Source organism: Drosophila hydei, unplaced genomic scaffold (assembly GCF_003285905.1).
Source record: "Drosophila hydei strain 15085-1641.00,03,60 unplaced genomic scaffold, DhydRS2 tig00000215-arrow-arrow-pilon, whole genome shotgun sequence".
Lineage (NCBI taxonomy): Eukaryota > Metazoa > Arthropoda > Insecta > Diptera > Drosophilidae > Drosophila > Drosophila hydei.
In genome coordinates this window covers 826062-842950 of record NW_022045687.1, presented here as the reverse complement: position 1 = coordinate 842950, position 16889 = coordinate 826062, and the positions used below count along the sequence as shown (strand labels likewise).

Below are 16889 nucleotides of genomic sequence, written 5' to 3'. Positions count from 1 at the left end.
ATATATATATATATATATACATATGCATATATATTTAATATGATTTATCTTAATTTCGAATTCGGTTAGCGTATTTAAATTAGAGTTTATCGTATATACATAACATATGTTAGGTTAGATTACATAGCTACACGCACACACACATACACTACACACACACACCCACACATACACACGCACACATATACATCTATATATATGTGCATGTTTCATATATTTTAATTTATATAAATAAAAATGCTTTTTTTTGTTTTTCATTTTTCAGTTTGTGTTTTTTTTGGTTTCATTTTTTCTTTTTTGGAAATTAAAGTAAACATTTATATAGCACAAGGTATATTACGTAAGCCCGTATAAAAAGTGTAAAATTGTTTTTTTACTTTACGTTGTTTGTTGTTGTTTGTTTGTTGTTGTTTTTTTTATAAAAATTACAAATGTTCATATAAAAATAGATATACATACATATAAAAAAAATAAAGTCAAATAGTATTACACACACACACGCACGCACTCACACATACATACATATATATAGAGCAGACTGCGACATACCCTAGAGAAAGGCAAAGCCAAGAAGAGCTGGTAAAAGATAATGTGAGAATGACAGAAACGAAAAGAAACATTGAGAACTTGGCAGTCAGACCAGCTATAAGAACTTGCAACTTAATATCAGTTAAGCATATGACTATATATCCCTCGATATATATATATATATATATGGAGAGTGAGAGAGTTGGGCTGCTTAGCTAGACTTCACAGGGTATGTCCACATCGATCATATGTCATTTTGTGTTACATTTCATATGTTGTAATTTAACAACTTTTTGCTTCACTTGATACAAAAAACAGAACTTATGGCTAATTAAAAAACTTAATGTCAGAGGATTTATCTAACTTATTTTTGATTTTTTTCATGATTTCTTCTTTCTTTCATTCATTTATATAGAATATATATATATATATATATAACAATTGGAAAACAATTAGTTTAGAAATTCTAAAAAGGATCTCGTTTCTAGTTGTTAATTTACTTTAATGTCGTGCTTTAAATCTTAGATATATATATATATATATATACCTAAATCGTACTATATATATACACATAGTACATATGTGGATAACAAAATAAATATGTCTACATACACACACATACTCATATATATATATATATATATATATATATATGCACATCGAATCAAGTACAGAGCAGAGCTTTCCATATATATATATATATATACACGATCTATTTATTTTGTATATTTTCTGCTTATTTGTTGCTTGAGAGTTGCTTTGTCTGTTTGTTGTTGTTTAGTAATACATGCTTGAGTTTGGTATAGAGTTTACAAAAGGGATACAGTGACATTGGCTCTGGCTATACAAACACACACATGTATATATATGCATACGCATACATACATACATACATACATACATACATACATACATACATACATACATACATACATACATACATACATGTACATGTGTCGTCTCTCTATCTTTGTTTGTTTGTTTGTCTGTCTGTCTGTGTCTCTCTATCTCCCTCTTTTTCCCTCTCTTTCCCTCTCTTTCCCTCTCTCTCCCTCTCTTTCCCTCTCCCTCTCTCTCCCTCTCTTTCCCTCTTTCTCTCTCTTTCTCTCTCTGTCTGTCTCTCTCTCTCTCTCTGTATCTCTGTGTGTCTCTCTCTCATGTCATTCGCTTCGCTTCCCTTGTTACCTCCCATCCAGCACATACTCTCTTCCGACCTGCTTTATATACATATATATATATATATATGCATATATATATATATATATATATATATATAACATATACATATACATATATATATATATACATATATGCATATATATATATATATATACATATATATATACATACATACATACATACATACATACATACATACATACATATATATATATATATATATATCTTCCTCTAGATTAATTTTTGTTGGGCCAGACCCATTTAACATTATCTCTAGTTAAAGTTAAGATGACTTTGGCCGCTTGCTTTTGCTTTTGCTTTTGCTTTTGCTTTTGCTGTTGTTTTTGCTGCTGCTTTTGCTGTTGGCTTTGCTGTTGGCTTTGCTGTTGGCTTTGCTGTTGGCTTTGCTGTTGTTTTTGCTGCTGCCTTTGCTGTTGTTTTTGCTGCTGCTGTTGCTGTTGCTATTGCTATTGCTATTGCTATTGCTGTTGCTGTTGCTGTTGCTGTTGCTGTTGCTATTGCTGTTGCTATTGCTGTTGCTTTTGCTGCTGCCTTTGCTGCTGCTGTTGCTGTTGCTATTGCTATTGCTATTGCTGTTGATGTTGCTTTTGCTTTTGCTGTTGCTGTTGCTGTTGCTGTTGCTGTCGCTTTTGCTTTTGCTGTTGCTGTTGCTGTTGCTTTTGCTTTTGCTTTTGCTGTTGCTTTTGCTTTTGCTGTTGCTTTTGCTTTTGCTGTTGCTGTTGCTTTTGCTTTTGCTGTTGCTTTTGCTGTTGCTTTTGCTTTTGCTTTTGCTTTTGCTGTTGCTTTTGCTTTTGCTGTTGCTTTTGCTGCTGCTTTGAACATTTGTCGCCTTCGTCTTTTTGTTGGTTTCTATTGCATTTCCGGTTAGCGCTCCTTTGTCGTCCCTTGTGAATTGCTGTCGTAGCGATTTCAGCTGGTTCTAGTTGGCCACCAGTAGCTGCTGGTAGGTGGAGCCGCTGCCATAGAACGAGCTCAGTCCATCAATCAGTTTGCTATTGTTGCTATTGCTGGCAGAAGATGTATTGCCGTCCGGCTGATTGCTGCCGCCATTTGTGGCCGCTGCCGTTAGGCTGGCAGTCGAGACGACAGCTTGAGCGCTGCTGGACACATTCAGGCTCGCTGCAATGCCAGCTGTGGGCGTGGCTATTGGGCTATTATCCGTGGACGATTCACCAGTAGCAAGGCCGACAGCTGAATTGGTCGCGTCCTCGATGCCAACGGCACTGCAATCCGTGTCCAAGCCAAAGCAGCTCTCGCTGCTGTTTGCATGCTCCAAATGCTGTTGCTGCTGATGATGTTGCTGCTGTTGCTGCTGTTGCTGTTGCTGTTGCTGTTGCTGCTGTTGCTGTTGCTGCTGTTGCTGTTGCTGCTGCTTTTGCTGTTGCTGTTGCTGCTGCTGCTGCTGCTGTTGATTGATCAAAGTGGCACCTGTGGCATTGGCATTCACATTGACATGACCATTGGTAAAGTAACATGGTTCCAGGTAAGTACTGAAGCTATTGCTGCTGGCCGCTGCTGCTGCTGCACCGTTGGCGGCGGCCGCTGCTGCTGCTGCTGCTGCTGCTGCTGCTGCTGCTGTTCCACCGGCTCCAAACAGTCCAAGGTTGCCCGCATCCGCAGTAAAATGGGGCTCGAATAGACCACGCTGTCCATTGTATTGCGGATACAGGCCCATTGTAATATTTGGATAATAAAATGGATCGGCTGCAGCTGTCGATGCTACGTTGCTGTTATTACTCGGATTGCCGCCCAGCGCCAGAGGATTGGGCGACAGTGAACGTGCCGGCGAGACCGCATCCAGGCCGCCGAATGCCGACGTCGACGACCCGCCAACGCTGTGTCCATGATGCAGCTGCTGCTGCATCGCGCGCTGCTTGATATAGTTGGAGAATTCAGTGGGCGACATGCGATACGAGCTGCTGTATGAGATGATATTGATGAATGAAACAGTTTATAGATATAAGGCTTGCTCTTGCTCTCACACTCTCTCACGTGCTTTCTCTCTCTCTCTCTTTCTTTCTCACCTGTTGGTACGCTTGGAGCTAGTCTTCAGTTTGGTGCTGCCGAATTTCGTCTGGGCAAAGGTCGCCGTGGTGAATGTGAGCGGTGCCTGGGCAGCGCGCTGCACGAAGGCAGTCGCAGCGGCGGTGGCTGTGGCGCTGGCTGTGGCATTGCTGCTGCCACCGCTCGAGCCACCGCCATTGGGATTCGGACTGCCCTTGTAGGTTGGCGACCCACTGGAGGCGGCCGACTGTGGCGACGAACCCGACGACGGCAATGGCAATGGCAGCGGCAGCGGCAATGGCAACGGCAATGGCAATGGCAACGGCAATGCCTTGGGACTTAAGCTCAGATTGTTCATGGTCGTATTGACCACATCGATGGGACGAAAGCATTGCGCCTCCGGATTGAACGTTTTGGTAACCTCACGATCCGCCGAATGGCTCTCCTCCGGATTATCATTGTTCTCCGTATAGAGTATCTATGGAGAAGGATACATATTAGCCATGCGGACGGAGAGAGTGTCGCCTGCTGCTTGCTCGCTCACCTTAACAGCGCCCTTTTCGCCAATGCGATAGGACACCTCGCCCGGATCCACCCAGACGGACAGCTCGTTGGGCAAGTTCTCCAGTATATCGCTTATGGGCACGCCACTCTCGCGAGCAGCGCGCGCCAGCACCGAGTCAATGGGATCGCCAGTTTTGAGACAACGATACGCCGAGCCCTGCAACAGACAATTGATTAGATATCGACATGGATTCGGGCAGCTGGACGCACCTTGAAGGGCTTCTCCGGGTACCAGTGGCCTTGAAACTTGTCGCGCAGCGCCTTCTCCAGCTCCTCACCAAATATGTTCACACGACGTCGGGGCAGTTTATTATACAGATACGAAATGACAAAGTTCAGAGCCACTTGTATTTCAATATGCATTTTGATGGCAGCCCCCGAGCTCCGCAAGCTGTGTTACACGATCTACGCTTGATCTACTATATATATATATGCATTTATAAATATATATATATATATATATACATATATATATATGTATATATATATATATATATATGTATATATTTATAAACTATATATATGTATATAGTTATATATTATATATATGGATATATATATATATATCTATCTCGCTTTCTCTCTCTCTCTCTCTGTGTGTGTCTGTATCTGTATCTGTATCTGTCTGTCTCTCTCTCTGCCTCTGTTTCTCTTTTTCTCTTTTTCTCTTTCTTTCTCTCTCTGCTCTCTGCGCTCTCCACTCTTGCAGTCAAAAATCACGAATTACGAAAGTTGCAAAAAAAAGGTTTTTTTCTAGAACGTTTTGGCTTTGTACGAGGCAGGCAGTCAAATTAATTTATTTATTTTTGTTGTTTATGAAGCGTTTCACTTGTTAACAATTTGGAATATATTTTATTTGGTTTCTTTTATTTTATTTTGTTTTCTTTAGTTTTTGTCTGGTCGAAAAACTTTTTAGCAATTGTTAATAATTTTTTTTCTATTTGCTTTTCTTTATGTTTTGTTTTGGTTTCTGTTTTTGTTATTGTTTTTGTTTTTTCCAATTTTTCTCGTTTTTTGTGCCGTGTGTGTGTCTGTGTGTGAGTGTGCATATGTGTGTCTGTGCGTGTGTATTTTATTTTTTTTTTTGTGTTTTTTGTCGTTTTCCGTATGTCTAATGTATGTTTTTTTGTTGTTGTGTATTGCACGCTGTATTGAATATATTTATCAAACTGTTTCTCTGTGTCAAATGAGAATTGTGTGCTTTATTTTCGGTTTGCTAAGTGTGCCCCATTCAGTTGACTTTTCGGGCATTGGCAACTAGACGCGTCTCCTCAGCATATATACTATATACATATATGTATATGGATGCACAGATGTGTGTGGCTGCTTGATACCTTAACGATACATCTCTCTTTCTCTCTCTCTCTCTCTCTCTCTGTCTCTATGTGTGTATGTATGTATGTTTATATGTTTATATATATATATCTACATATGTATTGCTTCTATTGCTCTTGGCAGTCTATTGGCTTTGACTATGTTCGATCTCGATTATAAGATTATATTTTATGTACCTGTAAAAAATGGATAAGAAAATACATTAACTTTTAGTTCGATCAAAAATATATATAAACTATATAATATTAAAAAATAAACATTTTGTGATATTTAAAAACTAGTTTTTCCAATAATCATATAATATTATATATTATTCGGTTTGTTTGTTTTTATGTAACTTGAGCTTAACTTGATCAGATGAAAATCGAATAGAGAGGCGAACATTTTTAAACCGAGTAACGGTAAAAATTTGTCAAGAGAGAAAAAAAGAGGGAAAGAGCGAGAGATAGAGATAGAGATAAAGATAAAGAGAAAGAGAAAGAGAAAGAGAGAGAGAGAGAGAGAGAGAGAGAGCAAAAGAGAGAAAGAGAGTGAGAGAGAGATAGAGATAATGCGACAGAGAGAGAGAGTGAGAATGCGACAGAGAGAGAGAGTGAGAATGCGAGAGAGAGGGAGAATGAGAGAGAGAGAGAAAGATAGAGTGAGCGAGAGAAAGAGTGAGTTAGTAAGAAAGAGAGAGAAAGAAGAAGAGACTAACTCTAAGATGTAGACAAGGAAAGAGACAAAAGTTAAAAAAGTGAAAGTCAGAGAGAGAGAGAGACAAAAAGCGGTACAAAAGCAGACGAAATGAAGAGACACACACAGAGAGAGAGATAGGGAGATGGAAAGATAGAGAGTTAGAGAGTTAGAGATACAAAGTGAAATACAAAGAGAGAGAGAAAGCAAAGCGAAGAGTAGCAGAGAAACAGAGAGAGTAAGTTGCGAAAGAAGGCGCAAAAGTGACACGGCAAGAAAAACAGAGAGCGAGACAAAGAGTCAAGCAATACGATATTACATTAAAAGCAACACAAAGGGAGATACATATAGAAAGAGAGAGAAATATTATAAGTCAATGTCTGAGCGAACGGCGCTACTGAAGTCTTTCTTTTTCACTAATAAATAATAATGAAATGAAATAAATAATAATTCTAAGTCAAAGGGATTTTAAAGCTTCATGGGCCATGAGCAATGCAGAAAAGAAAACCAGAAAATTTGCGTTTTCATTCTAAAAAAGATTTACATCAAAGCACTCGATTCATTTGATGTGTATTTCAGGTAAACCCTTCATTAATTGAACACTCGTAAGCTCGTCGACATGGTTAAAATAAAGTATACTTAAGCAGAAGCACACAAAAAACACAAAAAAACCAAGAAACAAGAAACACAAAAAACACATTAAAATACAAAAGACTAGAAAAAAATTGAAAAATCTAGCGAAAGGAAGATAAAAAATTTCAGGAAGTTTGCGAATCGGACACAATGCTAGCTAAAAGGACTCGCGATGCAGATGATAAAATTATGCGCAAGAAAAATTCACGACTGCGTTTCAAGAAATTGGTGCTAGCTATACTGTTGAATAAACAATGGTTGGATGATAGCGAGGAACAGGGCATCGTGATGAATGCAAAGAAGAATGTTGCTCTTCTCATCAGGCAGAAGCGCAAAACGGGACTGTTAACAGTGGCGGTAAGTATATACGATTTGCGATATACGATATTACTTACGATATTCGGAATACAATATTCGAAATATGATATTCGATTTGCAATATTCGATTTACGATATTCGATTTACGATATTCGATTTACGATATTCGATTTACGATATTCGGAATATAATATTCGAAATATGATATTCGATTTGCAATATTCGATTTACGATATTCTATTTATGATATTCGATTTACGATATTCGAAATACGATATTCGATTTACGATAGTTAATTTATTATAAGCAACTTATGTTCTCCTAACTAATTACCAATTTCTTATTTACTTTTTAATTTGGAATAGGAGAAAACCTTGCTACGAACTCCCCATACGTTACGCACTATAGAGGAGCGCAAGAAGCTCTGCCTAGTTGTAGCTGCTCTGCCATGCTTCGCCAATTTGCCGCCAGTAAGTGTTTGGCTAATAACATGCCTGTTTAACAGTTAACAATATATATTGGATCTACAGAAACTGCGAGTGCGATTAATACCGTATTTAAAGTTTGCCACTTATGGAGAAGATCGTGTGCTAATAAGACAGAATGATGTACCGATTACGGTTTACTTCATGATATCTGGTGAGATTGAAATGAAGAAAGTTGTCTACGACAAGGTGAGCCCAGCTTATCTCTTTCTGTTCATCTCTTTTCATTTATATTATATCCTCTCCATCCATACACACGTATTTCTCTCTCTCTATTCTTTTCCCTCTCTCTCTCTCTCCCTCTATACTCTCGCTCTTCTCTCTATCTGGAAAGAGGGAGAAATAAATAACATTTAAACTAAGCTCTAGGTCATGCCACAATTATCTTATTAGCATTATCTTACGCTAATTTTCATTTACTAGACAACAAAGAAAATGGTAATGGTCTCCGAGGCAATCGTGGGTGGAGGCGATGTCATAGGCGACGTGGCCATGCTCGAGAGCTGCCTGCGGTTGAACACTTATGTAACGCTAAGTAAGTGTTAAGAGTCTGAAATGTCAACAAATGCGAAATCTCTAAACTAAATGACATCCAAATTCGTAGACCCCTGTGAGGTCTTGTACATAACCGATGATGAGTTCAAAGATGTTTTGGGTAAATTCATGCGAAAACAATGGCAACAGAAGAAAGCTGCATTAAGTTCGGTAGAACATTTTAATTTTTTCACTGAAGCACAGGTCAATCATATTAGATTTATATGAATATAACTATATATTATATATACATATATCTGTTTCAGATTGTCCGAGCATGCGCCTATTGCCAGCTGGAACAATACGATCCATTGCATTCGATTTACTCAGAGGATAGGGGCGCCGTCAGCTGCGTTCACTTCATACTGAGCGGCGAGTGTGTTGTCTTACAGTGCCTCAAAATGTTTGTAAGTATGCGACACATGTGCATCTTGATCATATGATATTATTGGCTTTATCATATGGTTAGCAAGTAATCAAGCCGGATGGCACAAAAACGTATGAATTGGTCACTGTCAAGGAGTCCGAGAATGATATATTTGCGAATCCAACCAGGTCGGTTAAATCTTTAAGTAGCTCGTTCCATGATGTTGGGCAAACGAGGGACAAGCTGTTGTCCGGATCGAAATTCAATCTCAGTGAGCTATTGGCATCTTCATCGGACATGGACGACGAGACAGTGGAGCAAAAAAAAGCGGTATATACATAGATCAAGGTCTAGCTATGCGAAATTCATAGATTCATCAAACTATTTGCATATGTTTAGAAGCGCATAACGGGTCTGCGAGAAATTGAAATTGCCTGCGGATTTGGTCTTAGCAATGAACCTGTTGTCGGACGTGATCGAAAGAAATCGCATGCCTTAAGTAAGCGACTAACAACAAGTAAATCGAAGCGTTCCCTACTAGTTCAATCTGAGAAAGTGACCAGCGAGGAGCACATCAGTACGTTCTCGTCTACCACCGATGAGTCTTATCTGGATGAAGAATTCGAGCTATTCGAAACCCAAACGGATTCCCTCGAGCATAGATCATCGTCGAAACTTTCCGAATCAAGTTCTCCGGCGGAATCCATGGATAGAAACAGTGATAAATCGAGCAGAGTTGTAACTGTTTACAATACAGATTATGTGGATACATCTGGTGATGAAGCAGCGGAAAGCTTGAGCGCGCAGTCGTCGGTCTATTGTGCAAATTATGAAAAAGAGAAGGGGCCCTTGATAAATAAGGTTAGTTATTTCGGGCGCACTGAAGGTGTAGAGGCAGCAGAGGGCGTGCTATAGGTATTCTTGATCAGGCTGAGTCGTTCTAGCCAGGGTATCTTCTAGTCGGTCACGCACGACCAGATTTTTTCTACTTGTCTTATTTATATATATATATATATACATATCTTTTCGATAGCCCTCAGAGACGCATTTCATAGACGTCGGCTCCTTGACCTATGGCGGTATCTTTGGTCTGGGCGAAAAAATTACTCATCGTGTTATAATGGCCCGCACCGTGGTACAGTGTCTGCTATTGCCTCGCTATTGGCTAATGGCTGAGGCGCAGAATCCGGGTCATATCTGGCTGCGACGCAAATTCTCGCTGGAAACGAATATACCGTCACGCGAGGAGCTATTCAGTCACTTTTTGAAAACACGCCGCTGGGAGAAATTCAAGCGGGATTATGTACAGAGCACATTGAATGAAAATAGCGTCAATAGTACACAGCCAGAAGATATACCCATTCTTTGTCGCATTGTTGAGACCCGAGATAATATTTAAGCAAATCGATACTTTGGCCATCCAAATTATTTGTCTGCCCAAACAACAGCAAACAGAAACGACAGTATTTATCAGATATCAAAATTAGTGCAGTTAGGTCTATCATTTACCATGTGTAACCCAGTCCGATGCAATAAATTATTAAATTCCTGACCTGACGTTTATAAAATCCATGACAAGGCGGTAAATCGGTAAATCTATAAGAATTCTGTATCAATCATTAGGCTAATTAAGTATTTGTTATCTCTCACGCTAATTGCGAATCCCCGGATTCTTCTATTCAATGAATATTTTAAAAGCTCATAAAAACGGCCTCTATTTGCACTTATGTATATATACATATATACACACACACAGAGGTAGTTAGCGACGTCATTCAGTTGCAGACAAGTGCCCGACACGATGCACCTAAATGTCAGCCGTGAATATAGGTTAACCATGGCCATCCAAAGAGAGCAGCTAAAAACTAGTCCAGGTGAGAGCGAAAGCCGAACTGCATGTTCGTAATTGGAGCAAAGACGAGAACGAACGAAAGAGCAAAGAATAAATAGCGAAATGCTTGTCTGGTGTTGTTTTCTTTTTTTTGGCTCTGCCTGCAGTTCATAATTGGAGCAAAGACGAATACGAACGAAAGAGCAAGAGCAAAATCTGCTGTTCTTGTTGCTCAAATTGCTGGTGCGTATGCGCAATGACATTTAAAACGGTACGCACACAGCCACAGCTATGCATGGCTATATGTATATGTATACGGATGCATGTACAGCTTAATCGCGCTTTTGCAGCTGTGTTAAATGCATTGCTGTGTATATAGAGAATTATAGCTATACATATGCATGTATTTGTATATATGTGCAAGTCTGCGCTCTAGACGCGTACTGGCTGAAGGCCGTGCGTCTCAAAGCTCAGCGCTATGGGAAACTTAGCTTAATAATAGCCACGCTCACAGACATGCACACGGCCAAATACCAAGCAAGCACAAGCAAAGTAAACACCGATGTGCGTATACCCTCTGATACCAAACGAAGTACAAAATTATTTAAATCAGTAAATTCAATTTATGTGGTCAAGTCTCAGTTTAAAGAATTTTTTGTTAATATTTCGCTATGCAAATATATTAATATATATAATTAATTGAAGTATACATAATGAATTGAAGTTTAAATAGATTATATTTAACAACAATTTTTAAATAAATTTGGCAAATTACGAGTATTTATATATGAGTTACTAATGAAGTGGTGCTTCAGAAAATATTATTAAATATGGAAGACATACGTTTTACGATATACGATTAAAAATGTCAAAGTCCTAATATATTTATTTTAGAATATTTATTCATATGAGCATATACTGTAAAATATGATTTAAGCCATTTGTTTTTTTTATAGTCTCTGATTTAGCTGTATGTGATTGATAGACGTATTAAGGACAAGAAAGCATATGCAAAAGTACCCCTAAGAAAGCTTAATTCCAGCTCAACATTTAGCCATAGTAGAAATAGAGTATTGCATACATACATATGTATAAGTATAGAGCTATGCATGTATATATATGAATGTGTATGCATGCTTGTGTGTGTGAACTTGAAAAAGCTCAATTTTCACTTTTATGAGCATGTAGGCACATGTCGCTACATAAGATGCAGACAAGTCTCATTGACGTAGTGCAATATAGAGAGTTGCCAGATGGTCGTAATTAATAAAGCCCCTCTGGGTAGGCAACATCCGGATGTTGACAGTTCATTATTGTTTATTTATAGACGAAGATACATACACACTCCCCCACATAATGTATGAGAAGGTGGGTAGGTCGGTCTATATATATATTTGTGTGTGCCTGTGTATGTACTCATGCATGTGTGCAGAGTTGGGTCAAAGTGGCATCGCCATACCTTTTAAATCAACCTTTAAAACTGGTGGCCCAGATTTTATTGATTTTTATTGTGTGGCAAAGAGCAGCCGACGACCACGACGACAGCGACGGCGGCGTTGACGCCGCTGAAAGAGTGCTACAGCGAGAGCAAGAGCAAGAACAAGAGCAATGGCTGAGAGTCGAGCGAGAGAGGCGCAGATGTTGTTGTGTTTACTTTCACATGGCATTTTATGTTGGCTGGAAGCGTGTTCATCATCATCAAAATCAACATCGTCATTGGAGGGAGGGTTGGTGGGTTGGTTTGTTGATGATGATTATCTGCTTGGTTGCTGTGTGCAACAAATTGTCAAAATGCTTTTGAATGTCCAAATATACTTCAAGCGAAATTTATTTATAGAACCAACGGACATACAACACACTTCAAAGCTATGCATGTAACCATATACGGTGAAAGCTCTGCTGAGCGCACACACAAGCCACCACACACCACATATGTACATATGCACATTGAAACATACATACAAACATACATTTGTGTCCTATCTGTCTAATAAGGAAAACATTAACCACAGCAAGTTACAAATTAAAATTTCCAATGAACCGTATTCCAGATACGAAAGCAAAAAGAGACAGATTTAAGATAAAATGTAATATCCGTGTAACGCAACTTGTTCGTCAAGTGAGCTTTCACTGTGACTGTTTGCATAAAGCAAACCTTCCCCTTTGGTCATATGATGGGGATTTTTTTAATCATTTCTGAGCAAAAGGTTCCCCATGACCAAAATCAAAATTTCAAGCAGCTTATCTTTTCAATTAAATTGTTGCTTTTTTATCACACTTATTAAGTATCCGGGTTCCATAAAAACATGGTTTATGAAAATGCAGTATAAATTGGTATTAATAATTAACAAATTAAAATCTTTCAGAACAGAAACGTTATAAATTTAGTTGAAAATAATTTTTTTTTAAATTTCAAAATTTCCTTTTAAGCTTCAATTTATTGAGACCCTTGAAAGGGAAATTTCATTTAAATATAATTCCCTTACAATGTCCCTTACTTCTGTGCTATTTTTATGCCGTTATAGTATTATACCCTGTAAGAATTAAAAATGTGCAGGGAAGGGCATATTCATTAGGTAGACAGGCCGCATAATCACGACAACTCTGATATTGTATATTTGTATATATTATATACTCTTGATGAATTGATTAATTGGAAGTTTAATGTTTATAAAATATATATTGCTGAGATGTACTAGAAGCTAAAACTGTTCACCTTGACTACAATTTGAGCCGTATATAGGGTATTGGCTAGCGGAGCCTTCACGTCTACAGTACTTTTGTTTGCGTAATTTTTTTTTGTTTGTGGTCTAGAAACTTTTGCAGCAATACCGTTATGTGGCATATAGCATATTGTGGCGTAGGGCACGACAAAGTGTTTACAAATGGGTTGGCTTTGAAATTGCGTGATATTATGACATTGTCGTGCAGTCAATTAAAAGTGTTAGAGTATTTGTTGTCATTGTCATTATTATTATTGTTGTTGTTATTGATGTTGCTGTTGATTTCTGGTTTCTCCAATTAGATAGCTTTAAGTTAATTAACTCTTAAGCCGTCGATTATGAATACGCCGTGATAATGGGAAGGTAAGGCAATGCATATGCCACACTCCTATCGCTAGACGTCTACGGATCTATCTGAGTGGCCTTCAAATAGCTTGTTTGTCGATAATTAGAGCGTACGTAAAACCATATTGGTATATGCATACATACATACTTACACATGCAGACCGTACAGACTAATATGCTTGTATGTATGCATGCATGTCTGTATATAAAGGGGGAGGACGTTTTTTTGTTTTGTTGGGGATTTTTTTGCTATTGCTGTTTTGTTATTCTTGTTTGTTTCTTTATGCTGCCAATAATATGTGTAATCCAGTTCACATGTCAGTGTCAGAAACGTTTGTTGTTGTTGTTACATCACGCTGTTCATGCATGTATTTGTATGTGTGTGTGTTTGCATAGTTGTTGTTGCAGTTTTCAACAAATGCTCGAATTCCCTTACTTTAACTGTGCTTCTGCAGCTGACACAAAACTCTCAACAGAGAGCAATTGACGATTACATAAATACAAATTAATGGCAAACTTGATGTACCTTTGTACACTAATACCTACATACATATATGTACACATGTATATTTATATTTACTTATGTGTGAGTGCATTTGTGCAGCTGATTTTTTGTTCATTTTGCTTGCCAATAAATGTCGCTGTTTTTGTTGTTCAATCTTTTCGTTGTTTATCTTGAGCGTTGCACTTTCGCATTTACATCATTACATAGGTTTTATGTGAGTTTTAAATGTATATATATGTGTGTGTTGCTTTTCACTTACACAAAAGAAAAAGAAACAGTTAAGCGCAAGCCTTTTTTCTATTCATTGCATAATTCCTTTTAGGTTATTCGCTGTTTAGCACATCTTTAAAAATTGAGTGGACGCAAAGCACACACACATACAAGTACACTCACACACATACAAACACACACACACACGCGCGCGCTCATAAGCACCTGATTGTGTACTTAATATTACAAAATCGAAAATACACTAAATTATTTTTCACTAGATATGATGGGAAATATTTTTCACTGACTTGTCCCAACATTGAGCAGCGTTTGCCTCTCATTTGCCCCCAAGAACATGTACCACACTAATATGAATGCAAAGGAACGCACACCCAAAGAGAGGCACAAGTAGAGACAGCAACACTCATGCTGCTCTGCTTCCGCTTACGCATACCCACAAACGGCTGTCGCTTATTTACGTTTTGCTGTATTCGCTGTAAAGCTATCTACCCCGCTTCTCTCTCCTGCATCTAGCAGGAGTAACGGCAACATCGTCATCATCAGCAGGCAAGCAAAAATTTTGCTGAAGACAATTTGGCATAACAACACAAAACAGCTGACAGCGTTTGCATGTGTTTACATCTGCGTGCGTGCGTATAATATTGGTGTATGTGTCTGCGTGTGTGTGTGTGCGCGCGTTTTGTATGTGCTTTTGAGCATGTTTTGTCCAGAGCCTTACCACTGTGCCAAAGTATATTTCTATCAATTTGCCACAATTAAAAATGTTTTGCTCGTACAATTTTGTTGTTATCAGAGCTCGTTGTTGTCAATAACAAAATGCACGCACGTTATTGGCAAATATCGTAGTGGAAAACAGCTGATGTTACTCAACGTTAATACAATGGGCAACTATTCGTTGCTGCTAATTTTGTCTGCTTTTGTGTGCTTACAATAAACATGTATATGCATGCATGTGCTATGATATACAAATATATAAATATATATATGTGTAGGTACTAATGTACCTATTATAAGTGACAGCAAAACTAAAGCACATGATTTTTTTATCTCTACACACATGAAAATTGAAACGACAAATACGTAAATATGAACAAATGTAGATATGTATATCTGTACGTTTGTATCACATCTAACATTTGTAGATATCTATGCACAAGTCGCCCACGACTCTATGTATGTAGACTGTATATACATACATACGTATATGTCAAATGACGTTTGTACGTACGTACACATGCACACACACATTCTCACAAATGCTTAAATGTTTATCCATATACATACATACCTAGCTAAAGAATTTTTCAACACTAAAACGGATTTTTAGTTGATCGAAATCGTATTGAATACATAATAAGAGGAGTATTTAGTATTTAGATTTCTGGTGCAAAAACATGTGTATGATATACATTTGCATACGTATGTATGTGTGTACCTATTTACGTATAGCTCACCGAGTCTCGTAGCAGCTAACAGCTGAGTGCAGACTATGACGACAAATTGCTGCCAGAAACGAGAGCAGGCCATAAGTGAGCGGGAGAGCAAGAGAGGACGCACTTGTTTTATTCACTTGATTTTCAATATGTACGTATGTATTAATGTATGTGTGTGACGACGTCCAAAATGCTGCTGCGCACGGGAAGCAAATACGTAAAAAAACTTAGAGGCAACAACAGTACTTGGCTGATGGAACGTGTCCGCATTCATTCTGGCGACGGGGTTTCGGGTTGACATGATGCGATTGAGAGTTGTGGGGGAGGGGGCGGCGACAGCCTCAACAGCTGGCCGAAGCACGAACACGAGCTCCAGTGGCCTACTGAGCGATAACGAAAACGAAATGGAGTCAAATCGGCAACTGATTCTGCTACAGCGGCAGGGCCAAGGAGAGAGACAGGGACGGTGACAGGGACAGGGACAGGGACATTCGGACTCGAAATTTGTGTACTCTATGTATCTGAATGCGTTTTGTTGTCGTTTTCTAGTTATCACACAGTGTCTATATACTGCATATGTATATGTATGTCTGTATGTATGTATGTATTTATATACATGTATCTTCACATTTACACACATACTATGTGCATTTGTAATGCAAATTACAGTTACTTAAGAAAAAAATATATAAAAAAACATATGAGAGAAGAACAGTAAAACTAACATTTACATTTAGCTTTAGATATCACAACACAATTTGATGTATTTATTTGAGCATATACCAAACGTATTTATTATGTTGAATGATGGTTGTTGGTGTTGCTGTTGCTGTTGTGGTCGTCGTTGTTTATTACGATGAGCGAGAGTCGTCGAGTTGTGTAATACGGCTGAGTTATTACATTTGCTTTGATATTGTTCTGTGTATTTAAGCTGAATTATGTATTTTTATATTAAGCTTTTTTTGTTAGTGTTGTATTTTTATTGTATTTTTTTAAACGCTCTGTCCCGTTACTTAATTGCAGCGCGCGCCACCAACGCCGTGTAGAACGTCCGTAGGTCTTGAAATCGTTGTAGTAACTGAAATGAAACTGAATTGACGCGCGAACGCGAAACTCAGTCAGCCAGCAACAAACAAATACGCGCTTATACACCCACACTCATACCACGCACACACACA

General features: G+C 38.3%; 2 protein-coding genes and 1 long non-coding RNA gene across 5 annotated transcripts; 1 reads left to right on the top strand and 2 right to left on the bottom strand.

The window, feature by feature from the left end:
- Positions 1-2528: 2528 nt before the first annotated feature.
- Positions 2529-4742, bottom strand: LOC111592713 (protein Tob1). Its single transcript, XM_023305100.2, has 5 exons — positions 4507-4742; positions 4277-4453; positions 3753-4210; positions 3176-3647; positions 2529-3031 (listed from the first exon to the last, which is right to left on the bottom strand). The coding sequence occupies exons 1-5, from the start codon at positions 4657-4659 to the stop codon at positions 2648-2650; spliced, it is 1644 nt and encodes a 547-aa protein (XP_023160868.2). The 5' UTR covers positions 4660-4742; the 3' UTR covers positions 2529-2647.
- A 675-nt stretch (positions 4743-5417) lies between these two features.
- On the bottom strand, positions 5418-16798 carry LOC115482960. 3 transcript variants are annotated; one of them, XR_003944179.1, is made up of 2 exons: positions 16443-16798; positions 5418-5807 (listed from the first exon to the last, which is right to left on the bottom strand). It is a non-coding gene; the product is annotated as an uncharacterized LOC115482960 (long non-coding RNA). The 3 variants fall into 3 exon arrangements; XR_003944178.1 differs by having other exon boundaries at positions 16495-16797; XR_003944180.1 differs by having other exon boundaries at positions 16437-16491.
- Positions 6867-10193, top strand: LOC111592712. The gene is made up of 9 exons (XM_023305099.2): positions 6867-7296; positions 7623-7727; positions 7788-7931; positions 8166-8277; positions 8347-8480; positions 8543-8683; positions 8746-8973; positions 9043-9504; positions 9677-10193. Exons 1-9 carry the CDS (start codon positions 7090-7092, stop codon positions 10040-10042), a joined length of 1899 nt encoding a protein of 632 aa, XP_023160867.1. The 5' UTR covers positions 6867-7089; the 3' UTR covers positions 10043-10193.
- Positions 16799-16889: the final 91 nt, after the last annotated feature.